Genomic DNA, 24,072 nt, shown 5'->3' on the forward strand with positions numbered 1-24,072 from the left:
TTCCATCATAGGATTCTGGAATAATTTTACTAGCAGTAAAATAGGATGATGTTATATGTATGTATTATAAAATCACAGCCAAGACCACACATGTCCATAAAGAAACATGCTATTGAACCACGTGTGATAAGCTATTTCTGAGTTCCATTAGTGTTTTTTTTTTTTTTTTCATTGCTAGTGCAGTAGCAGACAGATAGCAGTTGGCAAAAGTATAAGACATTTTATGGGCAGAAAACCCCACAAAACTGAGAAAACAATCCGTTAGCTTTTCTATTTTTACTAACTGAAAAAGATGGCCATCATGTTGGCTTTGTGGAGACACTCAGGATAGCAGAGTGCCCCTGGCTAGGGCTGTGGCTGAATCTTGGATGTGGGGCACCAAGTCCTGGGTTAATCTCAGGATCATTCCCACTCTCACAACAGGCCTCTTATGAAGGAAGGAGGCTCTGAGCTCCCAGCTCAGCAAAGCCAAAGAATGACGCCAAGGTCATGAGAAAGTTCCCCCTTCTAACATGCTGCCATGGCAAGAGCCCACATGTTACCTGAAATCTAGAACAAGATGACAGAGCCCATTAATTATCCTAATGTAACCTCCAGAGTCGGAGGATGGAGAACAATTCCTCCAAGGACAAATGGAGGGAGCTACCTTACTATCTTCCCAAACGCCCACCTCTGGCTTGGAAAAACCAGACCTGGTTTCTGAGCCATCAGCCATCCTAATTAAGGACTCTTGGCTAGCACAGGATCTGCTTTTGGCCAAAAGGCTCTTATCTGGCACCAGGTGGCAAGATGCTGTGGTGGTGGGAAACCTGCCCTTTCTGGGACCCACCTCCCAGACCCTGTCTGTGCACTAAGCTTCCTCTTCATCACACACCCACACTGAGGCCTGGAGTTGTCTCCTGGCTTGGACCCATCGTGCCTGGGGCCGATGTCTGCCTGTGTGTTCGTGGAGCCCCAATTTAGGATCCTGAATGGCTTGCATTAACTTATATCCTAACTTTCGAAGTAACTAGGAAACTACCTCCCTTTGCATTTGGATTCAACTTCTTACAGGATATCTCAGAGTAATGTTGACTCAGACACAACTGGATTGAACTGAAAGCGATATTAGGCCCCTTGTTCTTCCTGACTGTCACATCTAGGCAGATTTGTACAGAACTCTGCATATGCTCACACAGCTCTAAGAAAACACATCAACATGTTCACTATTATCTTTGTTGAGATCAAAGGTGATTTTTGATTGCCTTTACATTTTTTCCCCAAATTTTCTACAGTAATGTTACTGTTATAATCATGAAGAGAAAAGTCTTTGTGAGGATGGTGATAATCCTAATTGGGTTCCATTAAGGAGGAAAACATAATAAAATCTCCAGAATTTTAGTGTCAGCTTCATGCCATTAGAGAGGCCTTAGCATGGCACACACTAATCCATATCTAGAATTTGCTCTTGGCCACCTGCCAGCTCAGGGGTGGGAGTGGGGGTGGAGCTAGGACACCAAGCTGGGAAACAGATCCTGCCTGTGAGCAGGGCACACCAGCAATGGTGATAATACAGCAAAGAACGTTAGGTTCCCGAGAGCACCCAAATAAGGTGGGAATGGATGGTGCAGAGCAGACAGGAAATGAGTGGCAGGTGGTTCGTTAAGCCAGGTGAAGGGTATCATGGGGTGGGGCTTCACACAGTAGGCATGGGAGCTGATGGCGGGTTTTAGATGAGGAACATGATCAGATCTGTTTTAGAAAATCTTCCAATTGCACTCAGGGTGATGAGGGACACAGAGTGGCCTGAGCAAAGAGGCACATGGGGAAAGAGGGAAAAGGTTTGAGGAACGTCTAGGAGTCAGGATCAAGAAAGTGCTGTGGAGTGGGGAGAGGAAGGGGCCAAGGTGCTGGTTCTCTGTGGATTTCAGTGGGAGCTGGGAAAGAGTAAAGGCAAGCAGTGCCTGACCACCCTGGGGAGGCTCTTGCACTTGGCCTTCATCAGCCCAGCACATTCCAGCCCCGATCTCTGTGTACTGATCATCCTAAATTTTTCCTGCAGTGAGATGTCCATACAGGAAATGGTGCCAATTCCTCATTCTGCTGTGAGACGTGGAATCCTCCCCACAGACATTTTTGCCTTGGCATAAGGGGCAAACACACTGCTCACCTCTTTTGGTGTCAACGGCACAGACAGCCTGAATGAGATGAGGTGCATTGGACTCCGAGTACTCTACAAAGACCAGCAGCAGCTTCAGGGCCGTCTTCACCACCAGGCGGAACTAGAAGAAAAAAACAAAACCATCAGGCAGTGCACACATGGCCTTGGACTTGAGTACACTCTCCTAACCGTAATCCAAACCCAGTACCTCCCGGGCCTCGGTGTTCCCCTTAGCAATTACACAGGTGATTCCTTCACTAATCTTTCATTGGATGCATCAGCAGACAGAGATGAGTATTCTCCCCATTATGCAGACCAGAAAACTGAGGCACAAAGGACCATGTCTATGGTCACAGGGCTAATAGGAAATAGAACCAGAATTTGAATGTGGGACATTTGGCTGCACAGCATACACCTCACAGGTTCCAGCAAATGGGACAGTGTGTACTCAGTTCGTTACTACATTTGATCCCAGCAACACTGTTAAATGTCTTGCCCTAGGTCACAACAGCCAGGTTGGGTAACAGGAACCTGAGCCAGATCACCCATTTTTGAGAAGGTGAAGGAGGATCCCTGGGACCTAGGAACCCATGCTCTTAGGCCCCTCATGCTCCGCAGTTGTGAGGGGCCACACAGACTTAAGAGATCTTGAACTGTACACTCCACCCAAGCCATATGCCTTTTGGTGCCCACCCCTGCAACCTCCATAGTACTGAATTCTTTCAAGGGAAGAGGGAGGCTTATTTACATTGCTTCTCCAAAGTCTAAAACTGCACTTGGCCCAGAGTGGACTCGGAGATGTTTGCTCATTGAATGAATCCACCACTTGACTAACAGGTCACTCACTCAATGACCCCCTCACCTACCCCTGAGCCTCTATTGCCATATTGTGGTCAGTCAGCTACATCATCTTCATTTGTTCTGCACAAGAGGAAGAGCCAGTGCCTCCCAGAGGTATCTGCTCACATTAAAGTGGTAGGGACACAAGGAGATGCCAGGTAACTCCAGGGAAGGAGCAGGAAGTCCACAGGGAACAGAATAGAACATCACCTACACCAAGTCACTTCTCTAAAGTCATGAGCACCTCTGTCCCCTTGTCTTTGTTTTTCTGCTGTCTTACCTAAGAAACTACCTTTTCCTTGATTCCACATCTCTTTCCAGCCAGTGCCCTAGGGTTCTCAACTCTTGTTCATAGAAAAACTTCCCTGAAGAGTGACTATGGCCCCTGAGTGCCCTTTCTAACTTCACATTAACTTCACTCATGGGACTACCACCACTTTTGTCTTTTCAAGACCCACAGTGGACTCCATGTTGTCAATCCCAAAGGTCACGTCTCTAAGCCTATTTATCTCAACTTCCAGCAGCACGTGACAGTTTCCTTTGAGTCTCCTGAGCCCCAGTCTTGTGCCTCCAGTGTCCACACTGCAGCCAGAGTAACTACTGGACCCTCCTGCTCACCATCCCTAGACCTTGTCATGGCCAGCAACCTGAATGGCTCTTGCAGTCATTAGGTCCTGGCCTCTGCACGCTCTCCAGCCTCCTCTCTGATCACCTCCACTCCTGTTCAGTTTACTACCTCCATCAGCTCTTCAATTAGGTGAGTGTTTCACAGACCAAGTTTATTCATGACTCAGCTCCTTCTTGCTGTTCTCTGCCTGGAACTAGACCCCCCAACCCCAGGCCTGGCATTTTCTCATCCTTCAGGGCTGAAAAGAATCCCCTCATGGAGAACGCCTCCATGACACCATCTGAAGAGCCCTTGGCTAATACCTCATCACTGATTAATCACCCTTTAACTCTATTTTTTTGTACTAAGGATTGAACCCAGGGAGCACTTAACCACAAGTCATTGTCCCCATATCCCTAGTTTGTGTTTAAAAAAAAAAAAAAGTCCCATTAAGTTCCCAATGCTGGCCTCAAACTTGTGATCCTCCTGCCTCAGCCTCCTGAGTCACTGAAATTATAGGCATTCACAACCACACCTGGCTTTTCACATCCTTTAGCAAGACCTGAAACTGCTATGCAGTCATCTTCAGTATCCACTGGGAATTGGCTTCAAAACCCCCATGAATACCACAGTCCATGGGTGGAATTAGATAAAACAGTATTTGCATGTCCTATATACACACTTAATTACTAATACCACCTAATACAATATAAATGCTATGCAAATGGTTGTTATACTGTGATATTTCAGTAATAATGCCCCCCCCCCAAAAAAAAAGAGTCTTTCATGTTCAGTACTGATGATTACTTTTGGAATATTTTTGAAGTACCATATGGAATCCAGAGATAGAGGCAGGAAGGGCTGCCCAGCCCACATGTGTTCACCTGCTGTCCCTCCCCTGCTGTCCCTCAGTACACAGCTACCGAGCAGTAGAGACACTGCCCCAGGAGGAGCTGCTCATCAGTACTGCGCGTAAAGGGCAAACCAGCCCATCCTGAGGCTCCTCTTTCCAACCTGTCACACCCCGATAATGTGTGCACCAAGTCTTCTTGGCCTCCAGCTGCCACCTCTGGAGTCTGCAGGTGAGCCAAGGCCCCATCACAATCATGCGGAGGGCACGTAGCACCGTGGGCATCATCCTCAGGCACGTCCTCCCCACGCAGGAGACTATCAGCCTTGGAGGACTCTGAACTCGTTACAAGGTTCCTGCTCTTCCCCAAATGCTCCTCTGCTTCCCGACTGGGAATAGAGTGAATATGAGAGTATTTTCTCAACAGAAAGGCTGGGGGTACCAGAGGAAAGATATGCTATAATAAACTGTTTTATACACTTAGAGCTGAAGAAATTGCTTCATGTAAATAAAAATCCTAGCAAGTCCAAGCTTGGCGACTTCCTCAGTGGATAGACTGTTATTATGTGGTTTAAACCTTCTCAATGCCTCCCTGGGAAAGAACCTGGCTGCTGCCCAACCCCACCTACCCTGTTAGTGGGTCTCAGCAGGGGCCCCCATGCCCATCTCATAAAGGTTCCTTCCAAGCGTTCGTGAGGTCACGGGGGGGCCCTGACCTACATGGTCTCAGGCACGCAGAATGCCCAAGCCACTCTCCCTTCCAAGGCTAATGAAGAAACCACTGTTTTCTAGCCAAGTCTTCCTTTCCCCTCAGTTTTAACATGCCTATTCATGTTATCCTCTCCTTTGCTGCGAAGACTGCTTGGAGCTTTTTTGGCACTATAGTTTCACTTTTTAAAAGTTCCCAAACTTTTATGATTCATAATTTTAGGTTTCTATGAATTTGGCTTCTATTGAGTCTATTATGTTCATGTACTTTAGGAAGTTTTACTATGTAAGTTAATAGCAAATGTATCAGATAGTTGAAGTAGAAAGAAGAAAGCATCAGAACGTTGATTTTGTGGAAATACCCAGCCCGAATTGCAAGCGTGTCCTAACTAATCATCAAAAAGCATTCAGGGGCTCCTCCTCAGAAATTCCTTACTAGCACCACTGCACAGCCTTGGAAATACAAAGACACAACTGAAAAAATTCTATGACAAACTCATTCATCCAGAAACTGCTTAATTTGATGCCCTTATGTATCCGGGATGCAGTCAACAACCTCCAAAGCTTAGAACAGCCTCCATGGGGACCACACACACCCCCAACTCCTCCAGGTCCACATGTACTGTTCACCTCAAGGCTCTTAAAAATCCAACCCTGATGCCACTTGTGCCAACTGTGGACACATTTGCATAGGAGCAGCTATTGAGAGTCCCAGCCCACACCAGCTGGGAAGAAAAATCAGAGAGGGCAGTGACAGACCTAAAGTAGCACCAAGAGTATCACCAAGGAGGAATGGGAGGAGGCCACACAGATGCCAGAGTGCACATCACTGTGTGGCCTGGAACTGACAGCATCCCAAACGTGTCAGAAAGCATCCGTCCTTCTGAATCTGATTCTCAGCTGTTCCAGGTGTCCCTTGATAGTGTAATGGAGGGTTTTGCTATGGTGATCCAATGCTCAGACACCTGCCCGTCCAGCCCCAAGAGGAAATCCATGACAACCAATCTTCAATGTCAGGGAGCATCTGATGCTACAGAAAGACTGAGCAGTGACAGACAGGGCCATAGGCAACAAGGAATCTGCATAATGGGTCCAAAGACAAATTAGCTTATGGGGTAGGAGCCAATTCCCCCATCTCTGGAGGTTCTGCTGGTGCTTGCAAAGGCCGTCATGAAAGGAACTCAGACCTGGGTGGCAGTGAACTGGCTGACACCATTTAAGTTACCTCCCAATCCAAATTTCTCCACTTTCACTGTCAGCATGAGCATCAGCTTCCAGATGCCCAGCACCCAGCCAGTTCTGTGAGGGAGTAACAAAGCCAGGACTCTGCTTCAAGGAGATGACCACACAGCTGCTTCAAAGGGACCCTGACCCACCACATCACACAGACTAAGAATGTTTGTACTGGAGACCCTCAGAGCCAGGTAGCTGAGGATAAACAGTTTTCCCAGGGGGCAGGTCCTGGAGTAAGGATGACAGGGAGGCTCAGAGTGGGCTGTCACACTTCCATGGAGCTGCAGAGCTGTGTGATGGCATTTGGGCTCCTGTTTGCACAAATAATCCCCCTTCCCTCAATCTGGAGAAACTATACTGAGGCACTAGACTCTGCCCTTCAGGTTTGTAACCTAAATTTTATTTACATTCTAAGGAAGGCTAGTATTCCATTTGAAGTTTGCCCATTAGAATAACAAAACGTTATTTTTATTATAAGAGATGTAGTTAAAATCTCAGTATGTAACAGGAATCAGACAATCCCTTCATGTAGTAGAGTACAGAGGAGAGGAACATGGCCACTATCAATCATTGCAGATTTCTTCGTGATTTGGTACATGTTGCGGATGACCGAGCGGGGCTTTACCTCGTCACAGCTATCATTTTTGCACACCCTGTTCCTCATTAGCATAAAACAAAGACCATGAGCCTTCAGAGGAACAGAGATGCCTGCTGACCCAGGAAATCAACACTGGCCAGGTCAAGCCTAGTCCAGAAGCTGAGCCTCCATTGTCCATAAATAACTTTAGTTTTACAATGTCACCTCTTTTTCAGGGAGACACTTGCCAGAAGGAAGGATAGCAGGATGGTGTTGATGCCGTTTTATTTTCTAGATTAACCTCCAGTGAGGATGTGGAGTCAGCCTGTTCAGAACCTGGGTACTTAGGTTTTGGATAAAACATTACAACCAGATGTACAGGAAAGGAATAAAAGCCCATTTCTCAATACTTTTACAAAACAAACTAGAGCTCTCATGTTTTATTATACTTAGGGAAACACAAGAACTGCACTTAGCAGGTCAAATATGCTGCTCATTAAGTAGAAATAAAAGTCTTCCAAAAAACCTTCAAATTCCTAATTCCTCTTCTAAAAATCCAACAACCATAAAAAAACAATTTCCAAACCTCCGGATTTAAATTACAAAATGGGTTAGAAAAACATGCTTGATTTTATTTGTTTCATTTTTCATGAAGACAGAATATATGTTATATAAATGGATTCTGGTTGTTAAAACAATTGGGAATTTGTAAGATAACTTCATCTATAAAGCTTTGCCATTTTGTTTACAAGCTTACCAGCATTTTAGAATGTTGTATACTGCTTACAAGTAAAAAATAATAATTCTATCCACTTAAGGTATATGTCTATTAGAGTTCCTTAAACTTTTTATTCCATTCTGGAAACATGCCAATGGACAACAACTAGCCTCAAGTATGTGAAGGTGCTGTTAGAAGGGTTTGGCAGCCAGCTCGCTGGAGTCTCCTTGAAGTGGGTGGAGAAGGGCTGGCAGGTAAGTGCTGGCAGGTGGAGAGAGGCAGAAGCCCATGGGAAAGGGGGTTGTCAGCACTGGCAGAGGGAAAACAGAGCCTGCAGGGCAACTGTAGAGGTCTACCTGCCGGGAGCCTCTGCCCCCCACTTTTCCTAGAAGAGGATAGTGTCCCTCTCCTCAGAGAAACAGCACACTGGCTGCTCCGGAGTTTTTGCATCATTCTGAATGTTCTTCCAGGTTAGAAACTCACATTTGTACTTTCTTCAGCTGCTAGGCCCTGGATACCATGAGAAGCAGCATCCAAGTCCCATCCCCTCTGCTGTTCCTTGTCCACATGGAGACAGCATCTATGTGACTTGCCAAGATGCTGTTCTGGTTAATCCAGAAGCCTCTTGAGAGTGAAGGAGCTACACCAACTTCCTGAAGCCAACCATTCCAGAGTGCACTGCAGAAACTGAAAACTTGCCCTAGACAGTGGGTGCCTTTGTGGTCTGCCCCATCAAGGGCTGGACTAACCTCTGGCCTCTCACTCCACTGTTTTCCAAGAACAAGGACTTGTGAAACCTCCTTTCCCCACTTATTTCTCTTACTGAGATGATCACCAATGGGGGAAATCTTAGAAATTGATTAAGTGTTCTGCATGTGAACACCAGGAACAGCAGAAAAGCAACAGCCCCAAAGAGGAAGTGGGTGGCGTGCACCCACAGTAGCCCTCACACCAACAGCACAAGCATGCACCATTAAAACCCTGCAGAGTTTAAAAACCCTACTGAATAAAATGTTGACAAAGGGACAAAAAATGCAAAACTACACCTACAATATAGGCTTTTATCACGTAAGATGCAAGGCTCTTTAAATATGATAGAGAATCAAACGATTTTATTATTTAATATACAAGAAAAATAGTACATTCATGACAGAACACCACAAAGAATATTATCAGATAATTAATGCCTAATAACAGGAAATGCTTATAATACAGAGTTAATAGTATAAGCAAAATTCAATGAAAAATCAGAAAGGTACCAAAAGTTAGTCTTTTTTGTGTATTTTTAAAAACTTTGTATTTCTAGAGTTTTACATTGAGTACACTAATCATAAAATAGTGAAAACTTTTCAATGTTACTTTTTAGTAAAGATTTCCAGATAACACCAATAAATTAATTTTTCAATCTAGGATCAGTTCCATTATAAAAATTAGTGTTACCTAATTCCTCTTAATGAAATACATATTAATTTAAGTAACTTGGAAGCAATAAATGCAAAATTAAGTATCCAGTATTGATTTAAAACAATAGTACAATTCAAGGAACTAATGTTCTGGTAACTTCCTTTGGCTGGACCATATAGAATTTATTGAGTAGATATCTCATAGTATTAAATATATTGACAGTTTAACGTTCAAAATTGAACTTCTACTTAGAAAGCTGGAAAGAGTATGTCGCTCTTGAACAAGAAAAAGCCAAATAATCATTGAAATGTTAACTTTTTAAAAACCACAGCAGTCCCTTTCTGCCTATAGTAGTATCAAGAATGACTCGTGATGTCAGGTGGATCTTTAATGTGACTTCGTCTAGCTCATGGAGCTAGGATGGTAGGAAAATAAGTGGCCTGAAGTCTGAGGAGGGACATTTGTCCTTCCAGCAGGGAAAGTAGGAAGGATGCCAGCAGCGGCCTCTTTGAGACAGGGGAGGAAAGAAAGATGGAGCCACCGTACAACGCAGCAAGAAAAACTCATAGTTAACAAATTGCCGAAGACTGAAAGTGGATTACCATGAAAACATGAAGACCTGAAAAACTGCAGATGAAAGGGAACTGGCAGCCCCTCAGCTTCTGTCCAGGGACCCTCTTGGATAAGTCAGAAGCAGGGATGAGACCTAGAAAGTCTCTCATGGTGCAGGTCTGTGGGTGGACAGCCAAGTCAGGCAGATAACTATATCAAAGGGAGAGAACTGATGAAGTCCAAACAATCATATCCTACAGCTTATTAAACCCAAAGATACCTAACAAATTATCTAGAGAAATTATGAAGGAATGTCTCAGGCAGTTAGAAAAGGAAAAGTTACATTACAGGGTATTAGCTGCACACACCTATAATCCCAGAGACTTAGAGAGGTTGAGGCAGGAGGATCAAAAGTTCAAAGCCAACCTCAGCAACTCAGGCCCTAAGCAACTTAGCAAAATCCTATGTCCCAAAGGGTGTCCGGAGGGGGGGGGGGATTCTGGAGGATTGGCTCTATGGTTAAGCTCCCCTGGGTTTGATCTTTGGTACAAAATTTAATAAAGGAAAACACCAGGAACTGGTAGTATCGAGATGAGCAGGTCATGGCAAACTGCACATCTCTAAGTTAGAGGGTCAATGGATTTGGGCGGGGGGGGGGGGTGTGGAGGAGGAAGATTCTTACTAATACTGGATACCAAGTGCTAGGTTCATTGTTTTTTCTTCTTCTCTAGTTTTCCCATTTTATAGATTATCTCCCTTTTATGGATGAAAAGATAATCTATCCAAAAGATAATAGGGGATTGGGCCCCAAATCTCCAGCAATTACTGCAGATGAAGTTTATCTTGATTTCAGGAAAGACTTTTGAGCCCAGTAAAGAAAGGTAGCTGTGTGGTTGAGTCAGACATTTCCCCTCTGACTGCACGATGGCCCCAAGTGTCCTGACCCATCTCTGTCAACATGCAGGCTGCAGCAATTTATGTACGCCTTATTGCTGTCCCATTCCCCATCTCCATCTATGAGAGATAAGTTTTGCTTATTAAATTTGTGTTAAAAAACACTAGCACCAACAGTTAATATGATAAAATAAAATCCATCAGCTTGAGGCTGGACCTCTGGGTCTGATCAATGAGGGGGAAAATGCAAAGCTCTGCATTTAGATATAAATCAATCACAGACATGAACAGGAAAAAACTGGCAGACCTAGTTGTATGGGGAAAAAATTCTGGGAGGTTTAGTGGATTGCCTGTTCAGTTTGAGGCAGCGCCCAGGACTGCAGTCGAGACACACAAGGAAGCAGGAGTGGAATTTATGTAAGAAAAATGTCTTCTATCCCAAGAGGCCAGCATATTACAGTCTTTCTGTTGGGATGCACAGAAAAGCTCATCACCAGTATGAGAAACTGGAATAAACAGGTCCCCAGGGACATGCATAGAAACCATGAATGCAGTTTGAACAGAGCTACAAGAAAAATGCCTTCTAGTGCTAGATAGTCTGAGAAGTCCAGGTGTGCTGCTCTAGCAAGCAAAGCACAGGTAATTGGTTGACGGCAGAAAAGATGCTTCCCCAAAAGGCAACTTTTCACCAATTCCAGAGTCCAATAATGGCTGGTTCACCTAGGGAGACAACACTCTTTCTGCCTATAGTGGTATCAAGAATGACTTGTGATGTCAGGAGGATCTTTAAAGTGACTTCATCTCTTCAAGGTTAGGATTCTGTTACATCATACTACAAATCTCACTATGTGGAGGGTTATCTCCGGTGGTTCTCATAGTAACACAGACAGCAGACCACAGGGCTCTCAGACTCTTCCCCTTGATCAGCCATTATTTCCTGGAGCATAGGCAGCACAAGGCACCTGCTGAGTTCCCCTCAGGGGCATTTTCTTCATCTCTAACCTGCGTTCAAATATGCCAATGAATCCCAATTTTCAGTGTCTGCACTCCTGTCAGGGGTAGTGCCATCTCCCCGCTTCCCAGAGCTGACTTGCTCTCATTTTTCTACATCCAGAAACCCCGTTCCTCAAGATGTCACAGTTCTAACATTCCCTGTTCCTGCTCAGCTCTGAACCAGGCACTGTCACCTCACAGTTGTGACACTGCCCCATCCCTAAGTCTGCCCATCTCTCCTTCCTCTACCCCCCCCCCCCCCATTTTACATGCCATGTCACTTCTTTGTCCTACTGTCCCAATAGGAAACTTTCAGCAACAGCTCCAAGGAGCAAGCATTGAGACACAGAGGCACTGTGGCCAGGACTCCCCCAACTCAGGTTCAATAGCAGGGACTTTGCAGGAGGAGGGAAGTCTGGCCACCTCCACACCAGTACATAGTAAGTTTGGAGATCTGTGTGATCAGCAACCTGGGGCACAGCTGAAGGAATCAGATACAGAGCAGGCAAGCATCAGAAGTATCCCTGAAAACTGGGAAAGAGGTGAGGGTTTGCTAGTCATGAAGCCCCTGGAGCCACCCCAGTGGGCCAGAGACCGAGTTAGGGTGGGGAAAGGCCAAGCTGTACGTAATGAATCATCTTACCTCAATTAATTAGAATTCCAGATGTATGAAGAGAAAAAACCCACACCCCGTGACCAGTCATGGGATGGGCATCTGCCTCTCACCTCTCACTGGCAAGTTTAAAGATGGGCTCTTATAAATAAAAAGAAACTATTGAAAACACTTCTTTCTTTTAAAAAGTCATTATTTGGCTTCAAGTGCCTCGTTTTCTCTGGCTATGAGTTTCAAATATCTGCAAATATGCATTGCATAATGACCCTCTGGCAGGCTGCAAAATCACATCTTGTTGCCTTTCATGGAAGGGAAAGAATTATGAAAACAATGACAAGGTCTTTCTAACCCACTACTTTATCAGCTCTGTGCCTGTTTAAGGCAAAGAGGACATCAAAGCAAAGCTCTCAGGTGAGAGAGAATTTGACTCTGTCAAAGGAAAATGCTGGTACCCAAGGCTACCCTGGATTTAACTCAACTTGAGCTGGGAAGATCTTTTGCAGCTGATTCACCCCAGTTTACAGATTTAGAGAGGGGACAGACTTTGTTCTCAAAACCTAAGGTCTTGGTGCAGCTACTGCTTTCAGATGCTTCACTATGCAGAGTGGTGTTGGGGAGAAGTCTCTGCAGATAGTGCTCTGGTTTTGTAAAGAGGGGATTTCATTAGAACTATCCAGAGAATAAATTTAATGGCTACTGCTGTTGTTGAATTTCAGCCATTGGCCTGGAACTGAGCATACCCTGCAGGATCACGCAAGACTTTCGTCTGACATCACCTTGAGTTAGGACACGGGCTGTGGGTGTCACCAGGGTCCTTCTGTCTAACAGCAGTAGGAGCCCCAAGGCACAGGCTGGCTCTTGGCTGTTTTCCTGTTCTCATGGTGTCAAGAGCCAGTGACTATTACGAACCTGCCTTTGGAAAGATTAAAGATGGAGACAGAAGTCCCTGCTGGTCCAGTGCTCCCCAGCTGGGTGGGGAAGCAGCCCTGGGGAACCAGAGAGTAAGCACACACTATGTGTGCCTTGCAGGGAAAGCACAATTCCTCCAAACTCATCTTTTGAGGCTTTCCAATGATTTCTCCATGTTAGTTAGAAATGCAGTGAGGATTTTTCTATGTATTGTTTCAGTTATTTTCCCTACAACATGATTCCAAAGAACAATTGCCCCATAGTTGTTGCAATACCACAGGCTGGGCACCAAGAGGTGTGTTCATTACCGCTGTTCTTTTTTTACTCATCTCCTTTTTCTCCCTGTTACCTTCTCTCACTTCTCTTCCCATCATTGTGCTTTATTCCCTTACTCCGTTTGTGCTGCTAAAACAAAATACCTGTGACTAGGTAGTTTGTCAAGAACAGAATTTTATTTCTTACAGTATAGGAGGCTGGGAAATCCGAGACCAAGGTGCTAGCTGGTGAGGACTTAGTCCCTCTACTTCCAAGATGAGGGTAGAGACTCGATACCTCAACACCTCCTCAAAAGCTACACCTCCCAATACTGGTACATTGAGATCAACTTTCTAGCACATGGCTTGGGGGACACACTCAGATCATGGCACCCTCTATCTTCTCTGCCCAGACTGATTCTCTTCCCTGTTCCCACCCCACCACCCCACCACCCCAATCTTGCCCTCATTCTATTTCCTTCCTGGAAAGGTAATAAGAGTCTCACTTTCCTACCGCTGAGTATACTAGGTTTCATGATCTTTTAGGACCAGGACTGGTTGTTGGAGTTTATTATAGCCATGATAAGCTTATAATAAAACTACTGATTTATTAATTCAGTTGTCATATGTACCACAAAGTCCATTTTTATTGTAAAATTTCCTCCCATCTCACTAGCTTTTAGGTCCTCAAGACCATTCAGGGAGCTTTGGGGAGGGATCAATGAACATGCAGGTTGGAAAGGGCTCCCAATAGACACACGGAAAACACAAACACTGAAACCGGATATCAGATACTAATCTTCCCTCCGCCTGGCTAAGTCATCCCAGTAAACTCAACATTCCACTATCCTCCTAAGGTCACTTGTATCAGTTTCAAAATAGAGTCACTTCCATTTTCCATAGGAAAAAAAGAAAAGGGAGGGCAGGTTTTCAATCTCCTGAGAGAAACCATAGCTTTTTCTACTATGAAACAGGAAAAAAAAATTCTCATCAGTAATAGAGAGGAAGGAAAATGGAGGAAACAGGGGTGGGGGGAAATCAAGGCCCTGGGACCCAGGAGGCGTGCACAGAGAACAAGCTATCCTGCCACATGAGGGCACCATCGCCAGGAGCCTGGAAGCCTGAAAGTGAATGTACAGCCCAAGACAAGAACCACGCTGGCCACACACTAATCAGTCATAGCTGAGTGATCTGGGGGACAGTAAAGTCCCCAAGAAGTAACATAAGGAACAAGAGCTGAGAATGTGGTTCAACCAGCGTCCATGGTCTTGCCTAAGTCAGGGTGGGCAGTGAACATGGGATAGAGAGGGTCTGGCTGACCACATCCCCTGCAAGGACCCAAGAAAATTATGTTCATTCTGCAATCTGTTCAAATTCCACATCTGGTCCCCAAGATGCTCCCTGCTCAACCCTCTGCCCAGGGTAACTTCTCTCCTCTCCCACACCCCTACCCTAGCCTTGCTGCACCACACACCTGCCCAGGACAGGACTCTTCACTTCTCCCCCCAACACCCTCCAGCCAGGTCATTAACATCCTCACCACCCAGAACCTAAAGGGGACAAGGCCAGACCTTCACCTAGCTTCAGGCACACTGAGTGAAGAGGTGGATCTGCCTCCTGGCAGCACTTCCACAGGGTGTGGGGGAAATCTCAAGTAAAGCCACAGCTGGGCAGGTGTATGCCAAGAAAAATTGATTAGATTCTTATAACCAAGTGTGATTTCCTCAACTACAAAATAAGGACATTATTTCCTTGAGAATGATTTCACAAGGATTAAGTTAGATTATGCTTGTAAGACACCTAGCATGGTGCCTGGTACACCTTTAATAAATGTTGGTTGGTTTTATAATTGATGGGAGAGGCAATCTCAAATTCTTTAATGTACACATATTGATGTGCATATACATGTGCACAACATTTGAAGAGGTACATAAGTATCTTAACAGATAAGAACATGAAATACAGGAGGTACATAGATTCTACAGCTATAGTATTATGTTGTAACATTGAAAACTAAAGGTGCCAAACCCATTTGATTACAGCTGAATAAAGCCGAATTGAAATTTCATAAACTGTTTGCAGATTTAAATTACACTTGATTTGTAAAGTAGTAATCCTCCTTATACTGAGACAGGATTTCATTTTTCCAAACCATCTCAGAGAAGGTAAAAGAAAGGCATACGGTATGCAAACCGAACAAAATATTCAATCATAATTTTCTCTTACCTTTGAGCCAACAAGAGTGTACAGCCACTGAATGGTTTCATTGTGGTTTATTACTCCGTTCATCCCATCCACGTACAACATAATCTGGCCCAAAGCTATAGAAAGAAAAAAGGAGACATTATGGACATCTATATAAACAATGATCACAATATTGAGATTTTCATACTTAAGTACACAGTATCTTAGGAACCACATCTGAAAAGTACTGAGCTTTGAAATTAGCTAAATCTCATTTCAGAGAGAAAGTATTGGCTAAATCAAAATAAAGGATATATTTCTTACATGTGGAAGACACATGAATACACCAAATCCAGTGATTGTCATTTATGTGTACCTTAATGAATAAATGCATACTTTCCTGTACTTCTGTGTAACCCAGACAGGACAAAGATAGCATGCAATGGTGTCTGGCCCCCCATTGGAGCCAAGAGGACCCAGAGTGGGTCAGCAGGTCCTACAGGACCATCCCAAGCTAATTCAATTTTATTCCCTTAAATAACTAAGTGCATGTTTAGTACTTATAATTTCCTTTGAAGATTTTTCCGATTTTCTGATGTCTGTTATGGGAAAGTCATTTGTTATACACCAAGTTCCTTTTTCTTTGGGGGGGGGGCACTTACTGGGGATTGAACCCAGAGATGATTAACCACTGAGCCACATCCTCAGCTCTTCTTTTATTCTTTCAGAAAGGGTCTCACTAAGTTGCTTAGGGCCTCACTAGGTTGTTGAGACTGACTTTGGATTTTTGATCCTTCTCAGCCTCTCCAGCCACTGGGATTACAGGTATGCATCACCACGCTCACCCACCAAGTCTTAATTCACATATTGTCATTCTCCAAAAAGCAAATGCAAGCCGGACACAATGGTGCATGCTTGTAATCCCAGAAGCTTGGGAGGTTGAGACAGGAGGATCACAAGATCAAAGCCAGCCTCAGCAACTTAGCGAGGTGCTAAGCAACTCAGTGAGACGCTGTCTCTAAAATACAAAATAGGGCTGGGGATGTGGCTCAGTGATCAAATGCCCCTAAATTCGATCCCCAGTATAAAAAAAAAAAAAGGCACAATTACAAGTCATATTGCTTTTTAAACATTAATTCCATTTTTTCAGCTCCATTTCATCAAAATAATTTGGACTCTAGATAATGAATAGAGTAACACCCAACATGAGTAGGTTTCCTTAAGTCGTGTGATCTCAATCATTTCATCCTTAATTGATATAACATTGATATTGTTAGGCAACTTTTTTTATTTTGCTGGTAGCAGTAGGACATCTCATTTTAGAAATTTGGAAAAACAGATGAATAAAATGAAAATTCATAATTCCATAACTTAAGGATAATTCTTAATACGGTGATAGTTCTTTTAATCTTTTTTATGCATTATATACAATAGGAAGTTTACACATAGGTTGTAGGAAACAATATGTAAAATGGTGGTGACTGAAAATGGCAAGTCGGAATACTGAGTATGCACCAATTTTAATTATACAATTCTGTGACATTAGAAAATTATCCTATACAGAAAATGACCAAACAATAATGATTCTGAAAACTGCTATGCACATGAACTCAAAAAATTTTTAGATGATTTTGACATAACCTTGACACAATCAACAGTATATATTTGGGAATAAAATCATTGTAATTAGTGGTAAAACACTGGACATATTCCTATTAAAATCAGGAATATTTTAAAATGATGGTAACTTAAGTCTATGATAATTTAACACTACAGAATTTCAGACGAATTTAATAAGATAAAAAGTCATTAATAAGAGGTAGAATAGTCGGAAATGAATACATAATATTGTCATTTGTTAATATAGGCAAAAATTCATAAAAAGATCACAATTATTTCTCACCTTAGACATAACATACCGAGAAAATAAAGTCTGATATATACATAATCTGGTATTACATTTTTATAACAGCAAATATAACATTTGATTAATTTCTTGTGTTAATAGCTCAAATTACCTGTTAAGAAAACACTAAATGCCAATAGAAGGCAAAATCATTTCATAAGCTGGTTTACACACAAAATCATTCACTCTGGCTATAGTGAAACACAAATTGAGACAATTATGAAATAGCATGTTAAGTTGGCAATATATTTTTAAGAGAAATGACACTTCAGAGGTTAAGTAACTTCATATCCCTGATGTTAAGGCAAACAGTAGAAACCTGGTAGGATATTTTGTGCTATAATTTTTTTTAAATTACCAGTTATTTAGTGTTGTGTATAAGCTCTGAGGGGGGGATTTTAGGCATGTTATTATTTTAACAGTCTGCATAATGGTTATTAGTACTCCTATTTGATGGGGGGAAAAAAACAGACTGAGAAGTGAAGGAATGTGACCAAGTCTTCATCACTGGCACATGACTAGCTTTTAAAAAAAAAATAAAGTCAATCAATCAACACTGTGACCAGCCAGGTTCCAGAACTCAAAGCTATGCCCCAGTCAATAAAATGTTTGATAATTAAAAAGCAGGTATAAAAGTGTATCAATTCAATGAAACATTCAAATCCTTGTACCTAGCAGGAAAGTTCATAAAATATTAAGCATTAAGACTGAATATATGGTCTTTGGATGTACTTTTTCCTACTCCTGTTTTCCCATTTTCAAGTACGAAAATCACTTCTGTAATAGGAAAGTAAACAATATGTAAAAGGGGAAAAAATAAGATTGAGTAAGGTTGCGAGATGCTTTTTTCATAGTTTTTTTTTTTTTTTTTTTTTTTTTTGGCAGGGGTGAAGGGAGTGGGTACCAGGGATTGAACTCAGGACAGTTGGCCACTGAGCCACATCTCCAGCCCTGTGTTGTATTTTATTTAGAGACAGGGTCTCACTGAATTGCTTAGTGCTTCGCTTTTGCTGAGGCTGGCTGTGAACTCGTGATCCTCCTGCCTCAGTCTCCTGAGCCACTGGGATTACAGGCTTGTGCCAACACACCCAGCTGATTTTAGAATCTTTGACTCGTCCCCATCCATCCTCCTTCCGAGAGATGCAGCCCCAACTTCATGGAGGAGCCGAGAGAATTCAGCACATCCTGCCCACATTTTCCCCACTTTTCCTCCCAAGATCAAAGGGTCAAGACTCTAGGGAAGGGGAATTGGCCCCACAGCCCTTTTCCAGTTCTCAGTTTCACTGTTGAAAAGCCAATCTTGAAGTACATTTTAGCATTTTCTAATATATACATATCAACTTAATGGCACAGGAAGATAAATGGGCTCTTCAAATTTCTGGAAAGTACAGCCTATGGAGAGGACCAACCCTGAAAACAGATAAGCTAGGAATAAATGTCTCTAACTGCTCAAGGTTTATTAGGGCATGAATGTCTAGAAGTTGGGAGACTACTACAGAAGGAAGAAGACCAATGAAAAGTTAACCACCAACTTCATTTTCCCCAAAACTATACGAACTGATCTCACTCGAGAAGTGTGTACCAGAAAGTTCATGTCCAATTCAAGTTCCTGATCACACTGACTTGGCATCCAATTTTGACATGCAAAATCCAAGCTTGCCTGCTGGTACCCAGTCTTCATGCTGAAGCAATCCTTCCTGCAAAATCCACTCCAGACACAAGATGGCACTAAATAGACTCAAGTGGGTTAATGTCGTGCTAGGATTCAACAGCAGATTCAGCAACCTGCAGGTGGACTGAGAATAAAACCCACAATGGAAAAGTAGACATCCTGAAAACAGACTGTTATAGGAGCCATGAAAATTAACGATCTGAGTTTTTCTGCCACTCGTGGAACTTAATCTTGGCATAATTATCGATTTTTCTGTGCATTGACTTCTCAATTTCAAAAATGAGTAGTTCTATAGTACCTATGTTGTAGGGATTCAGTTAGAACAGTACCTGACCCACAGTAAGTGCTCAATGAATGGTAACCTTAAGTTAAATATTACCTCACTACCATCAGACTTCACTCCTGCACCATCAGAAGCATGTCTTAAACGCTTCCTTAAGGCACGAGGCTGGGGAGCGAGCCCTCCAGCCCTCACAGCTGACCTTACTCAACTGTTCACTATGAGATGCAATGCAATAACTCTTCTAACCCAAACTCACCAAAATTGTGTGTTCTTATAAGACATTTGGAGTTTTACTTTCTGCATAACTACATGATAAAGTTTGAGATAATTTTTGTATAAAGTATGAGGTTTAGATTGAGTTTTTTTAAAATATGGATGTCCGACTGATCTAACACCGTTTAAGAGACTTCCTTTCTCTAATTGCTTTTGCAAATTTGCCAAAAATCACTTGGCTGTATTTACCTGGGTCTCTTTCCGTTCCACTAGTCTATTTGGCCCTAGGCAAGACCCATTATCAAGAAGTACCGGGAATGTGATTCCTCCCACTTCTCTCAGCTTTTCAAAATTGCTATTTTTGTTATTTTGCCTTTTCACATAAGTTCTAGCAGCAACAAAAACTGTTTCTGAAAATATTGGAACTATGTGTAGGTAAATTTTGGGAGAACTGACATCCTTGCTCTATGTTGAGTTCACACACCCAGTAGGCCTATTTAGATTCTGTATTTTGTTAGTTTAATTTTTAACTACAATTCTACTACACATTTTCTGTTAAATTCATGTTTTTTGGAGCTACTGTAAATGGTATTTTAAAAACACTTCCATTCCCAGTTTTTTTTATTAGTATAAAGAAACAAAATTGGTGTGTTAGCCTCAGATCCTATAGCAATTTTATTAATTCTTGGATGTTTTGGGTTTTACTGATTTGTTTTTGTGGATTCCACTGCATTTTCTATATAGACAATGTTGTCTTGTGAACAAGAACAGTTTCTTCCTTTCCAATTTATACCAGTTGCTGTGCCTTACTGCACTGGTCAAGACTGAGTATAATGTTGAATAGGAGTAGTGGGGTGGGCTTGCCTTGTTCCCAGTATTGGGGGGGGTCATTAGTCTTTCACGAGCATAAGGTTCGATGTAGGTTCTTGTAAACTACCTTTTACCAAGGTAAGAAAATTTCCTCCAATTTCTAGTTTGCTAAGAGTTTGTTGAGTCCGGAAAGTCATTTGACAAAACTCATCAACTCATACGATGTGGGTTTCCTTCAGACTGTTAAAGTGGTGGGTTACACTGATTCAATTTCAAATACTGAACAAGACTCGAATCCCTTTGGCCATGGCATGTTGCTCTTTTTATATATTGCTGGATTTGATTTGCTACTATTTTGTTAAGGAGTCTTGCATCTTTGTTCATGACAAATATTGGTCTGTGGTATCCCATCTTTGTCTGGTTTTCATATTATGGTAATGCTGGCCTCATAAAATGAGTTGGAAAGTTTTCCTTCCTATTTTCTGGAAGAGATTGTATAAAATTAGTTTTGCCTTTAAATGTTTGGTAGAACTTGCCAGGAAACCATCTGGGGCTGGAGATTACTTTTTCGGAAGGTTGATTGCAAATTTCTTTAGCAGTTATAATTAGTAGTAGTTATAATAGGGCTGGGTCACGTTATCTATTTCATCTTGGGCGAGTTTTGGTAATTTGTGGTTTATAAGGAACTCACCCACTTGAGGAATGTGTCCTTTTATGTAAGGTATTAATTTTGAATGCTCAGAGTTGTTCACACTATTCTATTATTAATATTTGTAGGCTGTATCTCTTAGGCAGTGGATTGAACTCGGGGGAATTCAACCATATCCCCAGCCTTGTTTTGTATTAAGCACCGAATTGCTTAGCGCTGGTTTTGAATTCAGATCCTCGGCCTCAGCCTCCCAAGCTGCTGGGATTACAGGCGTGTGCCACCAGGCTCCTTTCATTTCTAATGTTGGAATCGAGTGTCCCCACTTTGTCATTCTTGTTCATCATTCGTCTTTCCAAAGATGCAGTTTTTTGTTCCATTGATTTCTATCATTTCTTGGTTTTCAAATTTTATGTTTATTATGTTTCCTTCCTCCTCATTCACTTTTCTTACTCTGGTTTCTTAAAGGTAGATGTTTATTATTGATTAGAATTTTCTAATATAGTCATGAGATGCTCTAAAACTATCCTATGTGCATTGTATCTCACAAATTTTGATATTTTGTACTAAATATCCTTCGGTTCATAAGTGTGATGATTGGGTAGTTCACGCTATTGTGAGATGTGCCTTCCTCTACACCTTGTTACGCCATCAGACGTGGAAAATATATTTTCTATTTCCCTTGAGAATTCCTCTTTAACAGGTTATTCTTAAGTGTTAAATTCTAAGTTTGTACATATTGTTATCCTTCTGTTATTGATTTAGTTTAATTCCATTAGAGTCAGAAAATACATCATATGATTTCACTTTTGTTATGGTTTGTTTTATGACCCAGGATATGGTCTATCTTGGTGAATGTGCATATTTGACAAGAATATGTATTGTTTTGTGGCTGAGTGGAGTGGTCTAAAAAACATCAGAACTAGTTGGTTAATGGTGCTGTTCAGCTCCTCCAAAACTTTGCTGATTTTCAGTCTATCGATTCTATTGATCACCAAAACAGTGTTGGAGTCTCTTCCATAACAGGATTTTTCTGTTTGAGGTCATTTTGCTTTATGTATTTTAAAGCTCTAATTGTCTGGGTGATCTAACCCTCTTGTCTTTATGATGTCTTTGTCCATCTTCCTCTTTTTGCGCTCTTAAGTGTACTTCCTCATTAGTATAGCCACTTGAGCTTTCTTTAGTGTTTGCATGATTTCTACATCCTTTTGCTTTCCAACTAGCATTATCCTCAAGGTGCATTTCATGTAGGCATTTAGTTGGGTCTTATTCCATTTATCCATTTGATAACTGTATTAGACAGTCTTATTTAATATAATTATTGATGTGTTTGAATTGAGTTCTGTAATTTCCAATCTGCTACCAGGCATATCCAGTGAGCTCCCTATATTTTATTAGTTATGTTTTTCACTTGTAACTTTCATCAGGTCTCTTTAGTCTTCTATTTCTTCGTTGGGATTTTCCATTTGTTTCAACAGGTTCACCCTTACTTTCCGCAGCACTTTAATAGCTGCTTTAAGTACTTCGACAAGTCCAGTGCCTGTATCACCTTGGCACTGGGGTCTGTTGATCTGTCTTTCCCATGCAAGTTGAGATTTTCCTAGCTTATTGTGCGCCAAGTAATTTTGGCTTATATCCTAGATATTTTGAAGATTATGTTATGAATCTCTGGCTTTTGTTTAAATATTACAGAAAATGTTGGCATTTTTGTTTAACCAGGCAATTAACCTGATGCCTTTTGAGCCTCCAATCCTGACCCACCTTCCTTTCATGGTCTGTGGATCCAATGTCCGTTCAGCTTTCAAAGCCTTTTCTGAACCATTCGGATCAGTCCTGTAAGAGTACCAGGGACAGCCTGGGACTCGGGCAGTGAACTACCTTGTTTGGTTCTCAGAGGCTTTGGTGTGCTGCCTGGAGCAGATTCATGCTTTGACAGCTTGTGGTAAGCCCAGAGACTCCACAGAACTTTCAGGGTCAGGTTCCTGAACTCCTCCTCCTCCTTCCTCCTCCTCCATTATCTTCCTGACAGTTTTAGAGATTTCCTCAGGTTCTCCCTTCTAGTTTTTCAGCCAGAGAGCTGGGGCACTATTTCATGCACTCAGCCACTTGCTTTCTATGACTCCATACACATCCGGGGCCAAGCAGAACAAGGAAGAAAAAAATATATAACCAGAGTTCACTTCAGTCCTCTTGTGACCATAGTTCCTCCCATTCAAATTTACACCCTGCTACTCCGTTTTAGGTAGCCACAGGCCCTCCCTGTTCCCACAGCAGGTATCACCTTGGGAGTGGGGTCCCAGGGAACAGAAAATAGAAAAACATGCCATCTGGGGTCTACTACTCAAAATAGAGGCTGAAGGCTTCTGGAACTCTGCCCACACCAATGCCCACTTTGGGGTTTGGGACCAATGTGAGTCCAGACCAAGAACGCCAGATCCGTATGTGAAAAGCACCATCTGTTCAATGCTATTTCAAGTTCTAGTCTTCTCCCCCAGTCTGTTTACCACCATTGACTCTTCTAAGCCCTCTGTGCCTTTTTCTCCAGGTTTTATAGCTAGATTCAGTGGGAATGACAGTCACGTGTCCTTACACCATCATACCCAGTATCAAAACTTTTCTCTGCTCTCACTTTATAACAGCCACCTCAGCCGTGATGTGGATGGTAGCCTGGGGTCCACCATGAGTTCTGTCTCAGTCTAAGCTTCTGATTCCTCCCTCTGTCTCTACCTCCCTTCTTTTTGAAAGCTCTCTTCCTTCCAGTATTGCTGCAGGTCGAGCTTCCAGCATCACTCCTGGATTATGGAAACTGCTGGTCCCAAGAATTCTAACCTTTGACCTCCGCCCTGTTTCCAATCTGTAATAGCTGTTCCTACCACTGAATGTTCCTCAGCATTAGACATGCCAGCTAGACAGGGCTGCTTCTTCCTCTCGTCTCAGGAAGGGCCCTGGGCTCCTCCTGCCTCTTACCAGCCTGCCAGACCTTCCAGCTTCTTGCCTAGACCATCCAAGGCCCCCATTTCTCCAAACCTTTTGCTGCCATCTCAGGGCTTTGATTTCAAGTCTATC

At 42.6% G+C, this 24,072-nt stretch overlaps 1 protein-coding gene and 1 pseudogene across 1 annotated transcript in view; one reads left to right on the forward strand and one right to left on the reverse strand.

The window, feature by feature from the left end:
- Positions 1-24,072, reverse strand: part of Fhod3 (formin homology 2 domain containing 3) — a 439,678-nt gene that overhangs the window by 166,664 nt on the left and 248,942 nt on the right. The window contains exons 6-7 of the mRNA XM_071602801.1: positions 15,519-15,613; positions 2,150-2,261 (exon numbers count right to left, since the gene is read on the reverse strand). Coding sequence (XP_071458902.1) covers positions 2,150-2,261; positions 15,519-15,613 — 207 coding nt within the window. The remainder of the gene's footprint in view (positions 1-2,149; positions 2,262-15,518; positions 15,614-24,072) is intronic.
- On the forward strand, positions 21,579-21,696 carry LOC114093065 (small nucleolar RNA U13; annotated as a pseudogene).

Source organism: Marmota flaviventris, chromosome 16 (assembly GCF_047511675.1).
Source record: "Marmota flaviventris isolate mMarFla1 chromosome 16, mMarFla1.hap1, whole genome shotgun sequence".
In the NCBI taxonomy this organism is placed as follows: Eukaryota; Metazoa; Chordata; class Mammalia; order Rodentia; family Sciuridae; genus Marmota; species Marmota flaviventris.